The following is a 25570-nucleotide window of genomic DNA, read 5'->3' as shown; positions in this document are numbered from 1 at the left end:
TGGGCAATTTTGTTGGCATTTTGTATATATTGTTTGTTTTTTTGCTCATATACACCTGTCCTTTCCTCAGTGTGTAATGTTTTCCTGTTTTTACTGCTTCCTAAAGGTTTTCACTACAAATAAACTCCCAACACAGAGAAAAAAAACACACACATTGTACAATTAAATTGTTTTATTTTATTACAAATGTACAGCTTATGAGTTTCCATTACAACTGACCTTAAAAGTCACTGTTTCCTCTACTTTATACAGTTTTTAACGTTGTCTGTCAAAAGATAAGTCACCCATCTCCCAAAATGTAGAGCTCACACACCCCGGTGTACTGAAACAACATGTATGTGTGTGGGATTCTGACTGCAGGTTGGATGTTTGTGCATGGCTTGGTCCTGGTTGAAAGTTTTTTTCTGACGTTAGAAAAAAATGTGCCAAGTCCTGGAGTTGATGTTCTATGAATGTGGCGTCCACTCGGGTCAGTGAAGAGGGAGGGGGCGGGGCCTGTAGACAGTGTGCGTTAATGACCATTTGAGATGACTGTAGAGGTTTTAGACCCATTTGTCCAACCTGAACCCAATCCTGCACCTAACGCACTTGAGCTGAGACTTATAGTGCGGAACATCGGGGCTGGTTCTACTTAGTGTTTGAAGAATAGTGCAACTGAGGTTCAAAATGGAAAAAAGTAACACAGGAAGGTCAGACCACAGTCACAACACTTCAAGTACATCAGGTGCCAGAACTCTGGAACAGAATGAATCGAGCCAACAAATGGACACATGAATATCCCAGAAAACACAACCCTGACATATAGCTTCATATAAAACATATCTTGAAAAATATATATATGGATGGCTCTAGACTAAAACTTGGGCATTCATAATCATGGTATAAGGAACAATCTCATCTACTGGTCCCTTGCGAATGAGTACAAATATTCCAGCTGTCAGTATAAAGTCACTGTAACTCTGTCAGTGACACAGGAGATGATGATGATGTGCAAAGGCATTAAATATATAACGATACATTTCAAGCTACTTCTCGACATGAGTTAACTTAATCCCAACTTTCTCTCCCTTCCAACGACGACATGTGCAACTCCAGTTAGAAAAAGAGATCCCAAGTAATAATGGTTAAAAAGCAACAATTTCAACAAAAGTACGATAAGCAGGGTTTGGGATGAGGAGGAAAATTCTCACAAATTTTCAGCTTTTTGCGAAAAGGCAGCAACACAACACAACACAACCCCCACCCCCCCCCCCCCCCCCCCCCCCCCCGCCCCCAAAAGAAAATTTAAAAATACAAAAAACTGAACTAAACAAACTGAGATGCAATGGTGAGATAACTTTCATCATACAATCACAGAACAATCGTGAGCAGATCGGAGCCTGTTTGAATCCACAGGAATACGTTTGTTTTTTTTTGGTGTGGTATGACAAGTTTTAAGGTTCAGTAGTCTAAGCAGTTGTGTTCCCAGAGTTTTCGAAAAAGGCAACTTTCACGTTTCGGGGCAGAACGTGGAGGAAACTGTGCCGTGGCTTGATTGTGCTTGCCAGACAATTCTTAAAAATGAAGCCGTGTCGCAACCAAACCAAATCTAACGTAGTCTCGTCATGAGACGAAAACAAAAGTTAGAGCATACGATCCAGGTTGCCAGATTTGGTGCTTGTACACACTAGACTAGAACAGTTGCATCGTCTGGTTTGGCACTACCAACAAAACAAAAACAATAAAAAAACAACACTGAGATGATTCCACTGGTTGTGTTAAAATAGGTAAAGAAAATTAAGCGCAAAAGTACAGCTGAGGTTACGGTAAGAACGTGTACTTATGTACTTTTAGGGGCGTGTGAGAAGCATTAAGGACATTGCACAGTAATAATAAGTGTGAGCGTGTGTTTGCTGAGCCTCGTCTCTCCTTATCTTAGTAAACGAGAGTCAGATCGGAGACAATAAAATAAACGACGCACACAAAAATCATCAATATAAAACAATAATAAGCATGATAAACAGTCAGTCACAATTATTCCAGTGTAAGTGTTTTGTTTTTGTAAGTCAGTTAAAAAAAAAAAAGATACATTTGTCCTTTGATGCAAATCAAAGTGATCTGCAAATTTAAAACAAACTAAAGTAACATGCCAAACCATGCTGTGTACCACCGTTAGCAGACGCAGGAGGCCGGTTGTTGCTCCTTGTTCTCTCAATGTTGACCTGTGTGGAAGCCTCTGAGGTGGAGGTGGTGGGGGAAGGGTGGGGGGGTGATTCAGGGACGGACACTTGGAGGAGAATGTTGGCTTTGGTGGTACTCCTCCTCCAGACTTTGATCCACTTTGGTTCTGATCCCAAGCTGATTTTATACAGTACTTCACACTCATGGATTCCCTCACGACTTCCTTTTTCACTTTCCGTTCCCATTGTACTCCCAGACACTTCCTCGATCCTCATCTTCCTCTTTCTCCTCTGACCGTCCAATCACTAATCCCCCCCACCCCCGCCTGGCTGACTCACTGCTTCTTCTCACGAGTGGTAATGGTGACCAGTTGCTTGGCGGCTTTGGCGATGTCATAGGCGCACTGGATGACCTGCTGGGTGAGGAGCTGATAGTCCACTGCGGGCGCCCCGGGTTCTGATGGCGCCGCTTTACGGCACTCCACCTGCAGCCGTGAGGCGCTGGAAGCCAAGAGGCGGAGCGAGCAGTGCACGGCGTCCAGGGCGGGTCGCTGCACACCCACAGAGAACCAGTAAGGAACATATTCCAGTAGAGGGAGGGGCTTCAACCAGGACCAGAGAGAGAGAGCGCTTACCTTAGGGAAGAGGGACGCCATTTCTGTGACCGCAGAGTGGATCTTCTCAGAGCACGGAACAAAGCTGCCAAGAGGGATCACAGGGTTTACAACATGTGGTCCACACAAAGGACAGAGGCAGAGTAATAAGGACAAACAATCAGTCTTTACTTTCTTGGTCTTGTCTATGCATTACTATGGCTGATGTCCAGGATTAGAATACATCAATAGTGTTAATATCAATGAAGCCTGGAACCCTGGGCCAACGCTATCGCTATGTTAATGCCAATGCTAGATAATGCTATTGCTATGTTAATGTTGATGCTAGGCTAATGCTAATGCTAATGATAAGCTAATGCAGGCCAGCACCTGTATTCTCACTTGTATTTTCTTCAGGAAATGCAAATATTCTAGTTAATATTACTATTGTTATCATTATTATTATATATTATTCCTCAACAGGATAGGTAAAACTCACTGTCGGGCTACATTGTATATGACATGACATTATTAAGATTTTTAAGTGCAGGTGTAGGGTGTACATGGCTTCAGGTTGAACCACTGCATTATCAGAATAATGGCACCATCTTAAGGTGAAAAATGGTATTGCAGGACATGATGCTGGATTTGGCTTGTTTGGAATTTTATTTGCTTACTTTGTTTTACAACAAAATAATCTAAAACTTGTTTGAACGCTAACTCATATTTTAACAGGCATCTTAAAGTAGATAGAGACATGTCACACACAATAACAACAACACACACACCTGTCGTGTTTGAACTCCTGAGCGGCCCTGAGCAGCTCCTGGATGTTTTTGGTCACTTGCTCAGTTTTGAGGATAACATCCTCTGTGCAGGGTAGAGAAGGGTTGGGCTCTCCCAACTCCCCACCCCCCTCCTCCTCACTGCTGCGGCCCATACTGGAAGAACAACCACAACCACAGGAACACGGTTTCATCACTACCCTCTATCCATGCTAACAGCTAACCTGATGGTTCTACTATTGCATTGGTTTCTATAACACACAACTTCCCAGTAATATCTACTACAGCTGTCATAAAAGCCAGTGGCACACACAGTAACCTGTTACTAGAGATGTGCTGATCCAGGTTACTGTTGATTGATTGATGTCTTTATTTCCAAACATGTAAAAATTATAACCAAACAATAGTTTAAAAAATGAAAAAAAATGATGAATTACAACAGCAGAAGACTTAAACCTTTCAATTTACATGTGGTAAAAAGAGTAGGAAGAAGTGTGAAATTATTTAATCCAACCCCTTTAATAATCACAAATAGTGCATAGATAATCAGCATTACCAAAACAGAAAAAAACGACAGCAAAGTAAAGCCCCTCTTCATTCCTGTATCTTGTGAAAATAATTTCTTTCATTTCTGTGTAGTTCTAAACTCTAAAAGGTCACAGAATTTTAAAGTTTCCTTACTGTAGGAATAAGGAACTTGTGTGTTCTCGAAAAGCAACATTATTAATTATTCTCGTGGCTCTTTTCTGTTTTTAAAAAAGCAAAACTAAAATCTGATACTAGAACAATTTCACTAAAAGCATCTTAAACTGAACTGTATCAGCATGAGACTGACCTTAGTGAGAGCTCGTACGTCTGTGTGTTGTCGTAGTCGCTGTCGGTGCCGCTTCCGTGTCTCTCTGATTTAGAACCCTTTGGGAAAAAAAATGAATAGAAATGTGATAATTACATGCGGACTCAGTCACTACAACGCTTCCCATTCACTGAGCACATCCTGGTACCTGCTTTCACTCTCTATTTAACATGAAAACAACCCAGTGTTTCTGTTTCACTGCGAATAATCCCTTCAATCCACTTCATCCCAAACATAGAGTTACACAAGAAAAAAACTCCTGCATTTTGCTACCAATCATTGACTTAACAAACATTAAGCAGTGATTATTCCAGTGAATGGAACATTGATTACGTCACATGATCATATTTACATGAAAAGGAATGTAAATGTCCTTCCACCAGGGCTGGGCTGGGCAGCATTGTGAGTGAATTGTAATTGAACATGGGTAATTGAAAATATAATTGTTACTGAAAAATGTAATTGAGCCCAACGCTGGTAAGAACATTAGAACAGTTCAAACACTATTCCTATTTCTGAAAATAGAAAAAACATCAACAATGTGAAAAAGTGTGCCTCCCCTAAATGTGCAGCAACTGACTCAATTTTCCATTAATTCAAAGAAATCAGGCCAAATTTGGTGAAAATGAATTTTGTGAACCACCCTATTCCACATGCAGCCAAATGTACATTAAAAATAATCCTCTTTCTGCTGAAAGATGAGTGTAGTCTGGACATACGAGGGTTTTTAGAATTAAAAAGCAGGATTAAGGTCAGGACCAGGGATTGATCTGAGGAACTGAATTCAGACATTTTTAGCCGGCCGATAATCCCAGAGAATCACGAAAAACCGCAACAACAACAACTCACCATGTATCGACCCATCTCTGTTGATCCAGATAGATACTGGCCCCCATATGGTGCCACGCCCCCTGTTCCACCCTTCCTTACCTGGTGGAGACACAGGGGAAGAGAAGATGGGACGGAGACGAAAGGAGCACAAAGCGTGGGGAAGAAGAGCAGTGAAAAAGGACAACAGAAAAAAAAAAAAAAAGGGGGGGTAAAGAAATGTAGGGGAGAAAATGGAAAATGTATGGAGACACAGGAGATAGGGCTTTAAAAACAAGCTGATTATACAAAGATCAACCCTAGTTTAGCAATCCGTGTACCCTACGTTTTCTGGTTATTCCGATTTAAAACCAAATCAAAAAACAAAAACAGAAACATAGAAAAACCAAAAACTAAATAAGCAGCATTTTTCTGTTTTAAAAATAAATCTGGTTCTGTTTGTGTGATATTTGGATGTTTACGGGGAAACTAGAGCCAGAACTGAAGTCCACTGCACCTGGTTTCCCTCCCCAGGTCCTTGACCAGGTCTCCTCACACAATAGGACCGTTAAGGATTTATCTCAGCAGGTTTCTGGTCCTGCTCCTGTTTTCATGCAGTCTGTAGATGTTTTAGCTCATATAGCTTCTCACATTTTAAGTTAATTGCCTTATGGTGTAGGCAATCTTAACAGTGATACAGTCCAAATAGTATCCACATAAACTAACGACTGCGAGGCTGGTGCGTGGAATTGATTGTTCTGTGATTTGACACTTTTGCAAAAACATCTACACAGCTTTTTCGAGAGCAGTAAAACTACATATGTAGCATGTTTTAATACCGCTAGCCACTAATGGCAGCAGTCAACACACGCGAAAGTTGATCACAAGAAACGAGGAGCACCAGTAGATTCATTACACCACCTCTGGTTCCTTTAATCACATATCATGTGTGTGCTTTTCTTAACATCCATTTTCTCTGTTTTGATTGATTTATGTATTAATAATATTTCAATTCACCAGTTCATTAGTAATGTGACTTATGCCTTGCTCTTTTTTGTCCTAGAGTAAATGTCTGCCCCCGTCTCTGGGTCCCCTCTGTGTGGTGAGCTTAAAACATGAAGCTCTTGTCCAGAGTTTCCCTGTAAACATCCAAATATCTCACAAGCAGAAGAAGATTTATTTTTTAAACAGAAAAAAACTCTGCTTATCTGGTTTTTCTGTATTTCTGTTTTGGTTTTAAGTCAGTAAAACAAAACAACCACACTGTTTATTTGGGTAAACTGGGTACACTGATTTTTAGCCATCTAGTCTACATGTTTCTGTGAGATTGGCAGAACTAAGAACTAAGCTGGTAACTAAACTTCTGAATGTTCAGATCAGCTCCATACATGATACAAATCCAAATCTAATAGGTTGGATGGGGAATCCACAAAGCAGTGAAGGACAGAATGCTTACATCCAACATGTGCACAGCTGCACTGCAGTGAGACGACAACAGAAAGGAAACAAAGACAAACGTGTGAGGAGATAAACCATGTGTTTCAGCAAGTCATCTCTATTATCAGTAGCCCAGTGCGCATGTGTGTTCATGTGCATCTGTGCTTGTGTGTGTGTTCGTGTGCTCCTGTGTGTGTGAACCCGGCTTCTCCACAATGACGACTTTCCATCCGAGAGCTCAGAAAGGATTGGAAATATCAGAGGTTAAAGGGTGCACAGTAAGCTAGAGTCCATCACTTCTTTACCATCTTTCTCCTCAAGGTCACACGTACGTACGCGCTGCTCCATTGATGGAGCCACAACCGAATAATCAGAGAACAAGCGTCACTTTTCATGACAATTGGTAACACTTTGCTTCAAGTTTTATACATAAACCTGACATTACGTAAGTTACGACACCTTTGGAGCTATGTTGGCATTTTTTGGGCTTATGTGGAGGGATCTAATAGGGTTAGGTAAGGAATAAACAAGGGTTAGGGTTAAGGGTCAGGTTTGTAAAGGGTTAAGGTAACGAACAACACTTAATGACAACTTAATTCAGGGTTCCTACAGCTTCAGTCAAATTAAATTCAATACTTTTTAATGTCGTATGAAATTATATTCAAGACCAACATCACAGTAAACACAATTGAGAAAAAAATAAATCAGTTCAATAGGGTTAAGGGTAAATTTTTTCCAGTGTCTAGTGCATATGTACAACTGGCGACCCCCAAAGGAAACACACACAAAATGACAGTAAAATACACACAAAAAAACTAAAATAACCAAAACGACTCAAAACACACAAGGTGACTACAAAAATAGAAATCTATGAAACAACAACAAAAATACAAAAAAAAAAAAAATCATTAAGAAAAATCTGAGTTGGACAGCCAATTTTCGTTAAATTTACATTTCTCCATGTTGTTGAAAGTTGCTACAAGCATGAGTCCCGCTGCAACCACCTCACTGTTTTGTAGTTTGTTCCGATGCCATAATTGCACAATTGTTATGGTAAATTATATATATTATATTTTGAAATGTGAGACTTAATACAATCATAAAATCATACTTGTGTTAAACTTTAAGAATTTTGAAACATTGATTTAAGACATTTTAATGACAATTAAGGCCTTATTTTTAGATTCATTCATTCAATGCCTTTAAAGACTTTTTAAGAATGCGGGGGAACCTTGTTATTCATGCTAATGACAGGTGTCATGTCATAGAAAGATGTCAGCCTTTATGTATACAACTTTAAGTAAAGTGTTACCCAAAATTTGTGTTTAAGCACCTTTTGGACCTTTGACAGAGAAGGATCGGGGGAGGTGATGCGTGAGAAAAGGAGGAAATGAAGGTTTGAGATGGGACCACCGCCCGTTAAATCAGAGAGCCAATCAGGGCCACCCAAAGGAAGGTGGAGGTAGGGCGTGGAGGTCTAACTTACACTGGGTGTGTTGAGGGGCTGCAGGCGAGCTGCCAGGGAGTCCAGGGCTGGGGGGCCGTGGGCTGTGGGGCCGGGGGCTGCCCCTGGTTCGTACATTGAGAAGGCCTGGCGTTCCCTGCGGTGGAGATGGGAGTGGGGGGCCACTGAGAGGGTGGGGGGATCCGCTCCACCCACTCCTCCCCGCATCCCTCCCTCCAACCAGGAGCCCCCTCCTCCTCCTCCCCCAGGACCCCCTACCCCATGGCCAGCTGCCCCCCCAGCCTGCTGGCCCCCCCGCAGCGCACTGTTCTCTGTCTGCATCCGGGTGATCTACAGGAAAGGCAGTGGATGGAAGGGAGAACATGGGGGGGTGAAGGAGAAGGGCAGGGGGGGAAGGGGGGGAGGGGGTCAACTGAATAGTTAAAAAAAACCAAACATCCATTATCACACGTTCTGTAAAAGACACATTAAGGGCTGCACAGATTAACACCAATGAGTGCTGGATAGGGATGTAAGGGGCGGAGTTTGAAGTGGGGGGGCAGAGTCACGCCACACAGCTTTATCTAAATATACAAGTTACAGGTATTTCTCACCACTGCCTGTTTGAACAACAAGTGTGTGTGTGTGCGTTCACATTTATGTGCATGTTTACTTTAATCGGTCCCAGAATCCTCAGTGACGTGAAGACAGGAACAAAGAAGTGGGCGGAGCCGGGACCGTGTACAGTCGGCCCACAATGACAAACACTCATGAACACATCAGGCTAATGACAGAGAACCACAATGGAGTCACAATGAAAGATGGTCAACATAATGTCCACTAAACATTAAAAAGAAAAAGATGCACAATGGTTTTACTGAATCATAAAGACGTCATGATGCAAAGCACGCCCCAAACACATATATATATATATATATATATATATATATAGTAGAATTTCAATTCAGGCCAGGTGGATGATGGCTTTATTGTAGGGGAAACATTGAAATATCTCCATTAAGTATATGAATGAAAGAAATGGCATCCTGTATTGTGTCTGAGAAACTCACTTCCATCATCGGAGGTAAATCAGAGAAATGTAAATGTGTATGGAAACTATTTGAAAAAGGTGTTAAGCTGTATTACTGTGTGTTGAGCATTTTATTTTAACCGTTTGTGTATTTTTTATGTTTCTATATTTGTCTTTGTTTGAATACATGTTTGTATTCAAAAAAAGTAAAATAAAAATAAATAAATAAATATTTAAAAAAATTCTACAGTAGAACATCCTAGCAACAGAAATTATTTCAGCCATTAAATCTAATAAATTCTGTATTTACACTTTATGAGATGCAAAATATTTTCTGTCTCTCTGTTCATAAGCAATTAGAAGCTATGTTTCCATTACAGCGTTTCGCAAAATAAAAGCGATATTTCAAAATGTTGACAAAGAATAATTGTGCTTTGAACATGTTTACATTGAAGGATGTTTTGAGCAGGAGCCTCATACATCCAAAGAAATCTCATGCAGTGAGACTTTGCTGCAGAAAGACAAATGCTCAAAACCTCCTTATAACACTCTGTATTCCTTTGTTGTTTGCTGTTCAATGTGCAGTAATAATATTTAAGTATAATGTCCACGTGTACCGCGCCATGTTTTCTCTGAGAGATGTGGTCACGTGACCAGGTACGTCATGTTCTGTGACGCGTCGTAGCGGAAAAAGTGTTTCCATAGCGCTTTTGTGAAACATTTTAATATTGAAACATCTGAAAAACTTCCTTGTGAAAGCGCCAAACATTTTGACTGATATTTGAGCGTTTTTTTTTATAAATTCAGGTGTTTCCATTACCAGTTTTTATTGCACCATTTAGATTTTGCGCTTTTCCAAGGGTAAAAGAAACACAGCGAGTGTACTTTATTAATCATTGTACATCTACTCACAGATGTCCCCAAATTCAGATTGTGGTTATTGTAGGGAACGTTCACCATCCTAATCATACTTATAGTCTATAGTAGACAGCATAAACTCATTACGTTTGTAGTGTATAGTACATTAGTAAGCCATTTCGAACACAGCCAGTGACTTCCTGTTACAGCATAAAGAATGAGGACCAATAATCTACTGGTTCTTGATGTGACTTTGGATTGTACAGTATTATGATCAGTGTGTGTGTGTGTGTGTGTTTTAGCTTTGGGAGTGTCAGTCAGGTGAAGCTGATATGCACAAAGAGAGAATTTGGTGGATTTTTTTTTGTTTCATTTTCCATCTTTAGAATGTGCATTTTTTTATATTTATTATGAAAGCTCTAAAAAGGAAATGTTCTGAGCTCAGTACCCTTTTTAACACTGCTATCTGCTCCATACCTCCTTCTGCAGCCGCCGGAGCTCCTCGCTCAAATTGTTGTTGACCTTCATGAGTTGCTGGACTTTGGCTTCTGAGGAGGCCAGAGCCTTTTTCACCTCCAGATACTCCTGCAGGGTGATGGGACCATCTGACAGGTCTGAGGAGTCCATGCTCTGCATCATTGAGACAGTGTGAGAGTGAGCTCAGAGAACACACACACACACACACACACACACACACACACACACACACACACACACACACACACACACACACACACACACACACACACACACACACACACACACACACACACACACACACACACACACACACACACACACACACACAGACACAGACACAGACACAGACACACACAGACACTGAGCAGTGAACCCTGATTTGAAGTCAGTGCATCATCCTCATATATATATAAATGTTCACGATTTCACTTAGATTAATGACTTAGATTTATTATATAACACTTTTTTTAAGGAGACTTAAAGCACTTACACAAACCATTATTCATTCACATCAGTCATACCAGTGGTGGTAAGCTACAATGTAGCCACAGCTGCCCTGGGACACACTGACAGGAGCGTGGCTGCCATTTCGCGCCTACGGCCCCTCTGACCACCACCAACGTTCGTACACAATTCATATCCATTCATACAAGGCAACGTGGGTAACGTGCCTTGCCCAAGGACACAACTACAAGGACTTGGATAGAGCAGGATTCGAACCCCATACCTTTCAGTTACTGGACAACTAACTACCATTGAGCCACGGTGGTCCCTTAATTAGAGGGTACGTTAATAAGGAAGGCTTGCTGTGAATTCTAAAAGGTGGGAAATGTTTAATTTTCAACATGCAACATGTTATTTCTCCTAATGGCTGTAATTGTTTCATTTTCATTACATTTAATAGAAAAAAATCATCTTCCTAACAAATAACTTTTAACTAATCGTAAAACGTTACTATTATGCTACATTTTACAAAAATACACCTTGAGTTTTTAAGAATATGTTATATATACAGTATATATTAGGGATGTGTATTGCCTGGCATCTGGCGATACGATTCATATCCCGATACGATACAATATATCCCTAATTATTGCTTTTTTTTTATAGATGACTTAAGAAATAACTCATCTGTAAATGTTTACACTTTCATGAGAATGAAATATATATAATTGGCATATTTTACACTCAAACATTTGCTTTAACATGCCATGTGCCAACAACTTAAAATAAAAAAATAACATACAATCTGCCTGTGGCTTTTAAACCAACTTTGACTTTAGTGCAACTTAACTTTAGTCCAACTTAACTGTCTAGGTATATGTCTAGAACAACAAATAAATGCACAAAGTTAGTACTTTCTTTTTAGATTTTATTAAAAAAAAAAACACAAGCTGTTCAACATGCCCAGGTTTCAGAGCACTTCTTTGTGCAGTTACAATGTCTCCTGCAGTGGAAAAAGACTTTACTGGTTAAATTAAGGTTAAAAATAAATATATATATATATATATATATATATATATATATAGATAGTATATAACATACCACTGACCAAATAAACATTTAAAGATTATGTTCAGCAGAATTGAACTTTACTAAATCCTAACTACAACTCGTCTGTATTTATCTTTGTGAGTTTGAATCCTGGAGAGGTTAGATGGAGCTCCTGAGGGCACCATGTTGGTGACCCCTGCTGTACATACACAGGCTTTGCTTTACTGTAAAATGAATAGATGCTGTCTAGGCACAAATGGCTGAGCTAATGGAAAGAAAGGAAGCTGGCTTGCAGTCAGTATAACAAACACACACAGAAGGGCCTTAGTTCTCAGCCTCAACCTCATCCTCCCCCACTTCCTGTGACCCTCATGCAAACCAAACCACCACTCTTTATACAGCACTCACAAAATCCCAGAGAAATGTTTCAAAAAAGATACTGAAATTATGTTTCTTTACTCTCATTTTTTTTCAATCCAATATTATGACTCTAGATCAGTGGTTCCCAAACTTCCTGTGCCGCGGCACACCGTTTGGGAACCACTGCTCTAGATATACTGTAGATGGTACCATAACAACCATAACTCGTAAAATTCATTTTTCCTTTGGTATTGCTGCTGCGCTCACACTATCTTCCTCTTTTTCCAGCCTTTCCCTCCTTTTCTCTTCCGTGTCATTTCAGCCACACACCCACACCAACCCACCACTTCTCTAACAATGCCTCTATAATAGTCCATGATGTCAGTTAAAAGCTATGCTGCAGCTCTGACTGAGGACTGAGGGAATATAACAAATCATATGTTTTATTAAATGTCTGATGTTTCATAGTTTCACATGAATCCAGGATGGATCATACCTTGGCTCGGTTGCTGCGTTGTGTGTTGTTGTTGTTCTGTGTGGTCAGCTCACTGTCCGTGTCCTCATCAGACGCTACGCTGTCGTAGTCGTGCTGATCATCGTCGATACCCGGGTCCACTGGGTCTGGAAACAATGGAAGCTTTTTATCAAATGGTTCTCAAATATTCAAGACAGTTTGGCACAAATACAGCCGCTGTTGGCAGGACGGAGCTAGACTTCTGTCCTTTTAATACGCACATATTTCACTCTGGGACACAGTTACGCTAAATACAACAATTGGACTTTCATGATTACTTTTACAATGTCTAATTTAACAATTTTGATATTTACTGTCCCTTGGAAAACAGGTTTTTGTATGTTTGATTGAGAAATGGGCTTAAGGATCCAAGCAGTTAGAATAAAGAAACCGATTGGAAAAATCCTATTATCTGTTGATTAAAATTAATGTTATTACTATTTATTAATACCCCCAAGTGAGCAGTGTGCCATGTGATTGTGCATGTGATTGAGGAATAGCAGATAATATTCTCAAGTATAAATGCATGAAATGTCATCAAAATGATGCTAAAATTATTTTTTTCAACTATATTTAAATTCCCTGCTAAAGCCTAACCTTCAATTTTGTAAAATCCCTTTTCCCCCTATTACTTCCTGTTTATTCTCCTTAACTCCCATGGAAAGATTCCAACTTTGAAAATTCCCAGAATTTTGAAACACTATTACTTTATGGGAAAAAAACCCAAAAACAACAGAAATGCAAACATAACTGTAATATTTGGCCATGTTTAACCTATTTTATATAATTTATCATTTGTTAAATTCAAATACGGTGCATTTGATGGTTCCCATTCTCACCTGTGGGACTGCTGGTCTCTTTCCCCTGCTGTCTCCTTTTGGCGTCGCTCAGGATATCGATAATGAGCGTGGCGAACTCCCGAGCGTTGAAACGGGCCAGCTTCTGACGGCCCTTTGAGAGGAAACAAAGCGACATTGGGAGGTGTTTTTGTTATGCGCACATACACAGCATTCGACACAAGCCTCAATTGTGATTGGTGTGGAAAAAGAAAAACAATGCAGCCCCACAGTCAGCAACTCAGTGCCTGAATGTGGTCGGCTGCTGCCGTGTGCGCTGGAAAAAGCCCAGTCATAGTGGAAATGCAACCAAAATATCCTCGCACACATATAAATATATTTAAAAAGAAAAAAAGAGCTACACAGCACATAAGTACAATATTTGCATTTCCTGAAGAAAATGCAAGTGAGGATGGAGGTGCTGGCCTGCATCACATAGCATTAGCTTAGCATTAACTAGCAATGGCATTAGCATTAGTATAACATTATCTTAACATTTAACCTAACGTTAGCAATAGCATTAACCTAGCAATAGCATTGACCTATCATTAACATAACTAGCATTAACATTAACCTGGCATTAGAATCAGCATTAACTTGTATTAGCATTAACAGCATTAGCCTAATATTAGCATTAACTAGCATTATCATTCACCTGGCATTAGAATTATCATTAACGAGCATTAGCATTAACTAAACATTTACATAACATTAACTAGCTTTAGCACTAACCTAGCATTAACATTAACCTAGCAATAACAGCATTAGTCAAGCATTAGCACTAACCCAGCATTAGCCTAACAATAGCATTAGCCTAACGTTAACACAATCTAGCATTAACCTAACATTAACATTAGCATTAACATTAACCTAGCAATAATAGCATTAGTCAAGCATTCGCACTAACCTAGCATTAGCAATAACATATCAATAGCATTAGCCTAACATTAACACAACCTAGCATTAGCCTAGCAATAGCATTAACCTAACATTAACACAACATAGCATTAACCTAACATTAACATTAACCTAGCAAAAATAGCATTAGTCAAGCATTAGCACTAACCTAGCATTAGCAATAACATAGCAATAGCATTAGCCTAACATAAACACAACCTAGCATTAGCCTAATGTTAACATTAGGCTAGCAATAGCATTAGCCAACACAAACTTAGCATTAACACTAACCTACAATTAGCATTAACCTAGCATTAACTAAGCATTAACCTAGCATTAACTAAGCATTAACTAAGCATTAACCTAGCAACAGCAGGTTGAAAAAGGTGTAACTGTGTTGAACGTATCAGCTGAACATGTTAAAGCTTGAATGGTTTGTCATTTGTTTGCAAAGATTTGAAGGTAGAAAGTGGAGCAGCTCCTCTAGCTCCACCAGCTGTCCACTATAACAATGGGATCAGAGCTGAAAAGTTCATGCAGTTTAACAAAAAATTGTATAACTGAAAAATTGGAAAAGTTACAAATTATAAAAGTACAGGAATTTTCTTAACGTTTTTCAAAATGGTACAAACTGTGTAGGAGGAGTTAACGACAGACGGAAGTAAAAAAAAAACAAAAAACAAATACGAATAGTGAGGATCACAGATCCACACATCACTATGAGGAACAAATCAAGTACACGTTTTACAAGCTGAGCCCTGACAATTGCCGAGTCAGTGCAGAGAACACGTGGCAGTGTGTGTGTGTGTGTGTGTGTGTGTTTTTCCCCGCGTGTGGACTAGATTGTGTTTCATTTCACACAGCTGAGGAGAAACTATGTCAGCTAACATATGGGGTTCGTCTCTCACCCAGAATGTGAGAGAAGAGGAGGTGTTTCTCACAACTCCAGAGCATCATGTGATTATTACACACTTCTAGCTCCCCTAAACACACACACACACGCACACACATGCACACACACGCACACACACACACACACACACTTATTTTTGTCTTTATTTCTACTGGCACAGATGAGAAAATCATGAATTTCCATCAGAGTGGTTCCATATAAAGAGCACATAATAAAGTGTGTTTACCTGGTTACGCGTGGCTGAGTACTCAGGATTGACCGGTAAGAAGGGAACAGCGCTTCGTTCTGTTACCAGAGTGCTGTGATTTTGGGTTGTAAGCCACACTGAGGATAAAATAGAAAGCAAAAAAAAAACATTGCTGCGTGTGTGTGTGTGTGTGTATATACTGTATAAACCACAACCAACACCCACTCCATCCACCCACAGGAGCACTGAGCCATCAACAGCAGAATAAATGTTGTATAACAGTTTAAATCCATCAACTGTCCTGAGCTCCTCACTGCATGTGCTGTGTGTGTGTGTGTGTGTGTGTGTGTGTGTGTGTGTGTGTGTGTGTGTGTGTGTGTGTGTGTGTGTGTGTGTGTGTGTTCTTGCCTCTTACCTCTAATAAGTTCCTGTTGCAGAGAGTGAAGGAGTGAGGCAGAGGAAACGTGCAAAACGAGGAGAAGGAGGAGGAGAAAGACTGAAGGAACTCTCCTCCTCCGTCACTTCATCTGTCCTCCCTCTGCTACACTCCTTTACTCTTCACTCCTTCCTTTAAAACAGTGATTTTACAACTGTTTTTGGGCATTCCCATTTTGAAGAAAGGCGAACTTTCTAGCCCCACCTGCGCCCATTGCCCCGCAAATAATCCTGACAAATAAAACATTTTACAGGGAACAAGCGTCATCTTTACCAATAAATTAAAAAAACTAAAACTAAATGAAACTAATGTGAAAGTGCAGCAGTCAAACATACTGTACATGGACTTTATTACTGATGAACACTGATGTTGGGAGGGGCATGTGCAATGTCACTGTACTTGTGCAATGACAATAAAATTATTCTATTCTGCGCAAAAAAAGCTGTTTGTTCCCAGTCCATATCTTATGCAGTTTACAGGGTTCCCACACTTTTTTCACAATGATTTTTCGAAACTTTTCCAAAATATTTGACCAAATTTCAATGACAGTTCTGAAGTGCTGAGATCTTTTTTTTTGCGTGTGCATTTCCAGGTTTTTAGCGTACGCAACACTTTCACTTTGAGATAAGGCTTAACATCTTTGGGGTTTAATGTATTTTAAACATAAAAATAAAATAGGCTATATTTCCAAAACAGTTCAAATATTCCATGACTCTTCAAGACTGGAAAACCAGTTTTTCAAATTCCATAACTTCCAGAAATTTCATGATCGTCACATTCATTAACTTTTCACTGGGCTGTTTTGATTGATGTAAAAGGTAAACAGGGATAAAACTTGGGGCTCACCTGCATCGTTTTCTCTACGATCCACCTCGTCGTAGACATCCATGGCTAATTCTTCAAACAGTCGATTGTTGAGCTGCAATATTAGCAAAACAAACAAAAGTTAAACAGGGTTCCTACAGCTACAGTCAAATTTAATTCAAGATTTTTTAAAATAAATTTAGGACCAACTTCACAGTAAACACAATTTAGAAAAAAAAAAAAGCCACATCAGTTAGGGTACATTTTTTCCAGTGTCCAGTGCAGACGTGCAACTGGCGACACCCAAAGTGAACACAAAAATACACAAAATGACAGTAAAATACACACAAAAAACAGACAAAAATAAACAAAATCACTCAAAACTAAGGCTGAACGATTAATAGCTATTGCGATATTATCGCAATATCATAAAACGCAATTTTTTTTTTCTTTCTTGTCCTGTCTTGTACCATCCTGTTACGTTCAGAGAGTGTTTAAGAAGTGTAGTCCACATGTTTACATGTTTCATGAAACGTGAAGTTAGATACGTTGAAGAGGTAAAGCCACAGATTTGTTTGATTTATTGTTGTAATCTGTGCTTTAAAATATATATTTTATTTAAAGTTTAAATAAATCTGAAATCGTTTATTATGAAACAGATTGATTTATTGCTTGTGTTCATTGAACAATACATGACAAGAGGCCCTTGAAAAAATAATCACATATTAAATCGCAATATTGAGGAAAAAACATTGCAATTAGATTATTTTCCAAAATCGTTCAGCCCTACTCAAAACACACAAGGTGACTACAAAAATAGCCAGAAATCTATGAAACAATAAAAAAAATATATACAAAAAACAAAACCATTTTTGTTAAATTTACATTTCTCCATGTTGTTGAAAGTTGCTACAAGCATGAGTCCCGCTGTAACCACGTCACTGTTTTGTAGTTTGTTCCGCTGTCATAATTGCATGATATATATATATTTTTTAAATTAATGTTACCATTTATTTTGAAATGTGACACTAATTACAAACATAAAATTATACTTATGTATAATAAGTATAGGACTTGATTTAAGACATTTTAATGGCCTTATTTTTAGATTCATTCATTTAATGTCTTTTGATACTTTTTAAGGATGCAGGGGAACGCTGTTGTTCATGCTAATGACAGGTGTCATGTCAGAATAATGACAGTGTAAAGTCAGCCTTTATGTATACAACTTTAAGTTTGTGTTTAGGCGCCTTTTGGCCCTAAGGTTAGGGTAAACACACAAAAATAATTAAAAAAAAATAACCCAAAAACACACAAGATGACTACAAAAATTGCCAGAAATCTATACAAAAGAAAAATTTTAGTTGGACAAGCAATTTTCATTAAATTTACATTTCCCCATGTTGTCTCGCTGCAACTATGTCACTGTTTTGTAGTTGTCATGAATGTGCAATGTTACAGAAAATTATTTTTTTAAAAAAACTAATGTTAGCATTTATTTTGAGATGTGAGACAAATTACAGCCATACAATTATACTTATGTGTTAAAATTTAATATTTTTGAAACATTGGTTCAAAACATTTTAATGACAATTAAGGCCTTATTTTTAGATTCATGAATTTAATGCCTTTTCAGAGTTTTTAAGGATCTGCGTGAACCCTGTTAGAAACCCCACAAGGCTTGTGAAAAGACAAAACTCAAATATTCACTCAGATTCATGTTGTAATCCCAGTTTTCCGTGTCTTTTTGGCATACAGTGAAAATATCAGACATGCTGTATGTGTGCATGAAGCCGTTTTCAGCTTACCGCTTGGAGCTTCTTCTTGGCAGCTTTGGCCAGTTCTGAGAGATCCAAACTAAAGAAGAAACAAAAAGTGACATGTGGAGCGCTGTTACAGAGTGAAAATACAAGTAAAAAAAACGAGACATAGAAGGGGTGTGAGAAAGCCACAGTAATGGGTTAAGAGGTGAGAAGGGTGTGTGAGATGGTGAGTACAGAGCAGGTTCATTTGGGTGATAAGAAGTTGGATGCCAAAACTTTTTTCATTGTTTTTTTAATTAATAATATTTTAAAATAGTGACTTCTCAGTGAATGGTGGTTTGGTGGAGTCTAAAGGAGGTTCAACGTCTCCATCACTTATTTTTTTTCATGTGAACAGTTAAAAAAAGAGGAATTTTGGCTTTTGAAACTAAATCCACTATTTATTTATTTAACAAAACAATTAAAAGCTTGAATGGTTACATACTTTATCACATACTATTGCAGACTTACTTTGTGGTTTTATTTACCATTGCTCATAAGACTACCAAGGCTATGTTCGGAATGACACACTCCGTATTAAGCACTACAAACTCAATGAGTATATACTGTGTCTGACTGTGAAATTGAAATTCCGGCTTCCAGACCCTCATGGGTTGGTTGAGTATGACTAGTGTGCCCACTGTGCATACTTAAAAACTGTCCCAATATACAGTAATATACATCCAGGCATTTGTCAATGTGAACGCACTATAGATGACTCGTATGTTAGTATGACATCTCAAACACAGCACAAGAGTTAATGGAGCCTTTCTATATTTGAGAACCACAAGCAGGACTAGAATCTATGATTGGTTGGGACTTGACCCGGCAACGGCCACCACTTAACCACCAAGAAGCCTTCAATTATACGCCTACATCCTACTTTATGATATAATTACAACTCCAACTATCATACAATATTACATTTTTAGGATCAAACAAAAAAAGCTGTAAAAACAATTACAAAAGATACTTCATTGATCTTCTGGTCAAATATTACACTTTGAAGCATTGTTTTTGACCTGCAGTAGCCAAATCACCTCTTTTTTATTTTATTTATTTATTTTTTTATACACACAAAAATTTGATTCCAAACCTAGATTTCTGTTTTTTTCTATCAGACCAAAACAGAAGGAAGCAGATATGCAGCAGGGATTTACTGTGTATACACATGCTAAACTGGATGATAGGATGACGGAGGAGGATGGAAGAAACATTTGGTCAGAAAAGAAAGAGAACAAAGAGAGTAGAGATACCTCTGTGTCGGGCACTTAGGACGAGCTCTGGCTCCACCGAGCGCAGCGAAATGGGAGAGAAGATGAAAAAGGAGTGAGAAAGAGTCAAGAAGGGAGAGAAAGAGAGAAGAGGGAAAAGAAGCCACATCAAAACAGTTTTAGGTTGTATAATCGAGAGCAACCGTTCACCAAGAACAGAGCAGAGCTGAGTAGAGTTAGGCGGCAGCGCAGGAATCAAACCTGCTTGGAGGTGAACTTAGTTTAGACGTGAACTGCAGCCAGAAACACCAACACAAACAAACCAATGCATCCAACAGACCAGAGGAAGATCAACTCTGACTTCACATTTGAGTCAATAAAGTGGGGCTGGGGTCAATTATAATTGTAATTGCGTAATTGATAATTAACTACAACTATGATGTAGTTATAATTGTAATTGAAAAAATGTGACATTGCTGTAATCATAATTGAGTTCAGATAATCGACTTTGTAAATATAATCGGCAATTCTATAAAAACTGTCATTTACACTTTAAACGCAAACCTGTGGAACCATGTTACAGTTCTATGGCTAATAAACATAATTAATCATTATTAAAATGTGTTTCAGACCACCTCTTTTTATTTATTTCCCACTACCTGTCAGTTCACTTTAAGACCATTTCTAAGGGATTTACTGACAGAAAATAGGCTCAGACGCCCACACCAAAAATATTAATACCAATATTTTAATAGATTAAGAAGCCTAACAAGGTAACCAAGAGATGAAAAACAAATTAGACAATAGATTTTTTTTTTTTTTTTTAAACAATGTTTTTTTATTCAATTTTAGCATTTTGTAAATTAGACAATAAATAACGTATTTTAGTGTATTTTTCAGCTGATTTAAAACATCATAACATAAGAGACGCTAACAAAAGAGGAAGGCTCCGTTCTATGGGCTTATATATTGTATTAAAGGCTCAGTAATTGTGATTAATTGTAATTTCACTTTTGTAATTCAGAACTTTCAGGGGAAAAATACTAATTGTAATCGGAAAAAATGCTGGCCAGCATAACTGCAGTTGAGCTGTAATTGAACATGGATAATTGAAGATGCAATTGTAATTGAAAAATGTAATTGACCCCAAACCTGGAATAAAGCCATTTGAGACATTTTTATTATAACAGATCGTTATACTACTAGGGCGCCACTCTCTGGTCAGGACAGTACACTGCATTAGCATTAATAAATGCATGCTAAACAACTGAAATAGTGCAAAGAGGCAATAACAGAACAGTCAAAGCACAGCTAGTAATAATGAAGTGTTCTGCAATGCATTCAAAGCACTCATTCAACAGCATCAACAAGCTGTTGAGAATCTATAGAATAAATTTGACACTTTGGTGTGTACCTGTCTGCCATCTGAGGGATGATGTAATGTCCGTTCTTGTGATCTGAGGAACACGAGGAGAAAGCAGTAGCATTAGAAGCATTAGAAGTGACTATAAGCGCTGCAGCTTCATGTGGAAAAAATGCTTTACCTGGACGACGGCCACACAAGTAGAACGCTAGCCGGTCCGTTAGCTCATACTGACACTCCACCAGCCGCTCTGCTAGCTCCATGTGACCTGCTTGTCTGGAAATCAAAGAAAGAACAGATTTCCCTTTTTATTTCACACATTTTTACTTTTCATGATTTCGTGTGATGTGGTTTGTAACAAAGCATCAAAATATCAATCGACACTTGTCTCATGCAGGGTTGTAATCGCGTAATTGATAATGAATTACAATGAATTGGCATGGGAATTCTAGCCCCCGACCCTGAAATAGGAAAAAGCAGGTCTGAAAATGGAGGAATGAATGGATGAAAATTCTATAAAAACTACAATTTAATTGAAATGCAAAACTGGGGAACCATGGTAAAGTTCTATAGCATATCATATACATTTTTCACACTACATTTCAGTTCTCGAGTATTATTTTATCATTTAGAAAAAATACAAAATTTAATCGAGGTGTACACTGACAGAAAGAAGGCTCAGATGCCCACAACAAAAACAATAAAATCAATATTATCATTGATAAGGAAGCCTAACAAGGTAACCAAGAGATGAGAAACAAATTAGATGATAATGTTTTTTAGTGTAACTGTTATAAGACATGGGTCAAAACTGACCCATTATCATAAGAGATGCTAACAGAAAGCTAACTTTTTTTATTTTATTTTTATTTATTCATTCAGTTTATTTCCGACATGGTTACATTCACTTTTTTTTTTTACACATGCCGAAAAAGGAGACGAGAGAAGCAGTTTGCTTATCTAGGTCCCGTCCCCTGTTTCGAACACCGCAAATTTACATCAAAGCTTGTCTCTCTGGTCAAACATTCTTAGGTTGTTCTGAACAGACCTTTTTTGTGTAAGATTTATTCTCATCTGTAGTCAGTGTTGTCTTTTTTTTTTTATTCCTCCTCCTCTCTATCGTTGTTCGTGTCGGCCTTGTTCCCTGCCAGACGTTGTCTGCGTTCCTCCAGTTCAAGAAAAGTTCCTTTTGTTCCAGCTCTTCAACCCTCGCGTTCAGCACTTTTATCTCTTCAGCATTCACTACATCCTTTTGTTCCAGTACCTTTACTTCACTTTGAAGGCTATCCAGTGCTTTTTCCAGCGTATTTTCCAACGACTTTATCTCGGTAGTGAACTTCAGAGATAGATCGTCTTTGAGATTACGTATCATCTCCTTGACCTCTTCCAAACCCGGAATAGGTTCTGTAGTGCCTTTTTCAACCATTTTTCTTTTCGTCGTGGGCTTTTCTCAGGCTGTTAATCTCCCAAGGTCATGTTGTCGGAGCAAGTGAAAACACGTTTGCTCTCTTCAAAGACCAGATAGTTGGGTGTTTTGTAGTCCTTAAGAGGACGTTATGTTTTATGAGGTTGTTTATTATTGGCTTATCAATTGTGATTAATTGAATTAGAACTGTAGTGATTGAGAACGTAAATGTAATTGACTTTCAGTGGAAAAATCATAATTGTAATTGAAAGAATGCTGGTCACCGTAATCATTATTTAGATGCAATTGAACATGGATAATTGAAGACGTAATTGATTCACTGATGTAATTCAAAAATGTAATTCTCCCTATCAATGCTTGTGTGTCATGTGTCATATACCTGGCGTAGTCCATAGGTGTGCGTCCATTAATGTCAGGGGCCCCAGGGTCTGCACCATAAACAACCAGCAGCTCAGCCTGCAGGATCTGTCCTGCCTTGGCTGCTACATGTAGAGGCGTCGTTCCTTTCTCCTGCACACACACAAACATGGTGAGATGAAAATACACAGTGTTTATGTACACACAGTCACACAGAGATTCAGCAGGTGAACTTATTTCTGACCGGGTGAAAGAAGTTGGCCTGAGCACCGAGAGACAAAAGGCGGAGACACGTCTCTAAGCTGCCCGTCCGTACACTAGAATGTAGTTGCTGAGAGAGAAAAGCAGATATAAAAGTACAGGAATGAATCATCACTGACAGACAGACAGACAGACAGACAGAGGCTGAATCTCCTCATTAGCCCAGAGGAGCTCCATAGCATTATGGATTATAATTATACATCCCGCTGTGTCACATGGTTGACTTCCTGCTGGGTGGAGTTAATGAGCACGTGTAAGGTGTGGCATTCACTGAAAACACAGTGTGCTTCTTTACTGCTGAGTCAAGCTCTAAAAAGCTGATTAAACCATTATGTCTTTATCCTCTGATGTGAACGATCCACTTTTATTTAAACATCAAAACAATGCAACTCTACAACCTTGTTTACAATTTATTGTACTTTGATACTGCCATATATGATATATTGTGTAGAACCACTTTTAAAACCATAATAAATTCTATTATTTTATTGTTAAATAAAAAAAAAAAAAAAAAGAAGTACGATTGATAAACAAAGCAGGATATTATGACAAGACACATCCATTATTTGTTAAATCAAAACATGTGTAATATATTGTTTATTATAAAATAACACAGATAATGTTCTCTTCCAGAAGGTGTTCAAAAAACTTCTCACTACAAATACAGCCTAAAAAAATCAATTTATGTTTATTTTACCAAAAGAAAGATCAGAAGTTAAACGAACATGTTCTGTTGATAAAGAGATAAAAATGAGTGACACACTATTTAATTTCAAAAAGAAAATGTCACAATATATTTTAGAGATTAATGTGAAGCAGTAGATTTCTGTCTGAATTGGAATTAATTTCCCTGAGAGAGCTTTCTCAAGGGATTAGTCAAGCCCATCTAATCTGATCTAATAATTGTAACTGTAACTGAATTATGTAACTGAACATATGTTGCAATCATAATTAAATTGTAATTAAGTACATATAATTGTAATTGGCATGGAAATTTTAGAAAAATGGCAATGTAATTAAACACAAAACTGGGGAACCATGTTAGAGATCTATGGCTTACACATATTATACTGTATATAGTTAATCATTAAAATATGTTTCATATCTAGTTTACCTTTTCCTGAGACAATCATCAGACATTAAAACATATAAGTTCATAAAGATAAACATAATTGTGCGTTACCTTACTGAGATCCTTTGTCGTAACGCCATCATCATCACGACAGGGCAGCTTGTGCACAAACGCCAGCATTTGGTATTTGGCTCTGATGAACTCTGATTTAGTGGGACTGCACAAAAAACAAAAGGTAAGAGGATTAGAAAATTCACCTGAATATGATTTGTTGTTTATAAATTAATGTATTTTTATTTTTGGCACCACTATTCTAGCTTTTCTCTTCATGTGTTTTGTAAAGCAAAAGTAAAAAAAAATCACAATAAACAGGCCTGATCTCACATTAACATGTATATTATTTGATTCTGACAAAGTGGCTTTTTAAAAGTTGGGAATGTGTTTCTTTCAAATTTATACAGATAATAATCATGACCATGTTGCCACACACACTGCAGTAAAAAAAAAAAAAGGTTGTTCTTGCAATAAACCAGGACTAATGAGCTACCTTTGCTGGTTCCTGCTTCCCTTTTAAAAACACTTGATGAATAATGCAGGGGAGATGATGCTTTTTTAATATTTCACCTGTAATCCTAGCACTTGGTTTATGAATCCTATTTCCCTTTATAATCACGTTCTCCTGCAAATTAGGGGTGGGCAATATGGGAAAAAATTAAATCACAATTTTTTTCTTTGTAAAATCACGATCTTATCACAATTTTTTTCAAGTTGTTTACCAGTAAACAAACCAATTCACCTATTTAAAATCATGGCCCTAAATGTAAAAAAAGGATGAAAGATAATTCAAGTCAGGGTACTTTTCAAAAAAATGTAAAAAATAATGTAAGCAATTAATCAAACTGGTCCAAAGTACAATTAACATAAAGGCTGACAAGCAAAAGAAAAACTTTACAACACATATAGTATGGGGAATTTTCGTTTATATTAGCCCTTCAAATAAAGCAAAACATGCATTCCAAAAAAAAGCTAAAGTGCATTAAAACATCACTTTCTAATGGTTTTGCGACAGTGATATACATCCATTTAGCCTCATTCAGAGGGACAAAGTTGAAAACGTTCTGTTTCCTCCTTTCTTGTTATTCCACATTTTGGAAAAAGTCAGCTTTAAATGTGCAAATTGGATTTTTC

General features: G+C 38.1%; 1 protein-coding gene across 3 annotated transcripts in view; it reads right to left on the bottom strand.

The window, feature by feature from the left end:
- Positions 1 to 157: 157 nt before the first annotated feature.
- Positions 158 to 25570, bottom strand: part of git1 (G protein-coupled receptor kinase interacting ArfGAP 1) — a 36373-nt gene continuing 10960 nt past the window's right edge. Inside the window, exons 4-21 of one of the 3 annotated variants that reach the window (XM_028465260.1) lie at positions 24494 to 24599; positions 23294 to 23380; positions 23072 to 23202; positions 21448 to 21542; positions 21318 to 21360; positions 19946 to 19972; positions 18696 to 18744; positions 16930 to 17002; positions 15687 to 15784; positions 13654 to 13765; positions 12797 to 12921; positions 10444 to 10596; positions 8121 to 8429; positions 5240 to 5320; positions 4373 to 4449; positions 3541 to 3693; positions 2795 to 2858; positions 158 to 2710 (exon numbers count right to left, since the gene is read on the bottom strand). In XM_028465260.1, the coding sequence (XP_028321061.1) occupies positions 2495 to 2710; positions 2795 to 2858; positions 3541 to 3693; positions 4373 to 4449; positions 5240 to 5320; positions 8121 to 8429; positions 10444 to 10596; positions 12797 to 12921; positions 13654 to 13765; positions 15687 to 15784; positions 16930 to 17002; positions 18696 to 18744; positions 19946 to 19972; positions 21318 to 21360; positions 21448 to 21542; positions 23072 to 23202; positions 23294 to 23380; positions 24494 to 24599 (1999 nt within the window). In that variant the 3' untranslated portion in view covers positions 158 to 2494. The remainder of the gene's footprint in view (positions 2711 to 2794; positions 2859 to 3540; positions 3694 to 4372; positions 4450 to 5239; positions 5321 to 8120; positions 8430 to 10443; positions 10597 to 12796; positions 12922 to 13653; positions 13766 to 15686; positions 15785 to 16929; positions 17003 to 18695; positions 18745 to 19945; positions 19973 to 21317; positions 21361 to 21447; positions 21543 to 23071; positions 23203 to 23293; positions 23381 to 24493; positions 24600 to 25570) is intronic. The other 2 variants (XM_028465261.1, XM_028465262.1) reach the window with 2 other exon arrangements.

The sequence above is a fragment of the Gouania willdenowi genome, chromosome 13 (genome assembly GCF_900634775.1).
Source record: "Gouania willdenowi chromosome 13, fGouWil2.1, whole genome shotgun sequence".
Taxonomy (NCBI): Eukaryota; Metazoa; Chordata; class Actinopteri; order Blenniiformes; family Gobiesocidae; genus Gouania; species Gouania willdenowi.
Note: the sequence above shows the minus strand (reverse complement) of the source record. Positions and strands in the feature narration are given on the sequence as shown.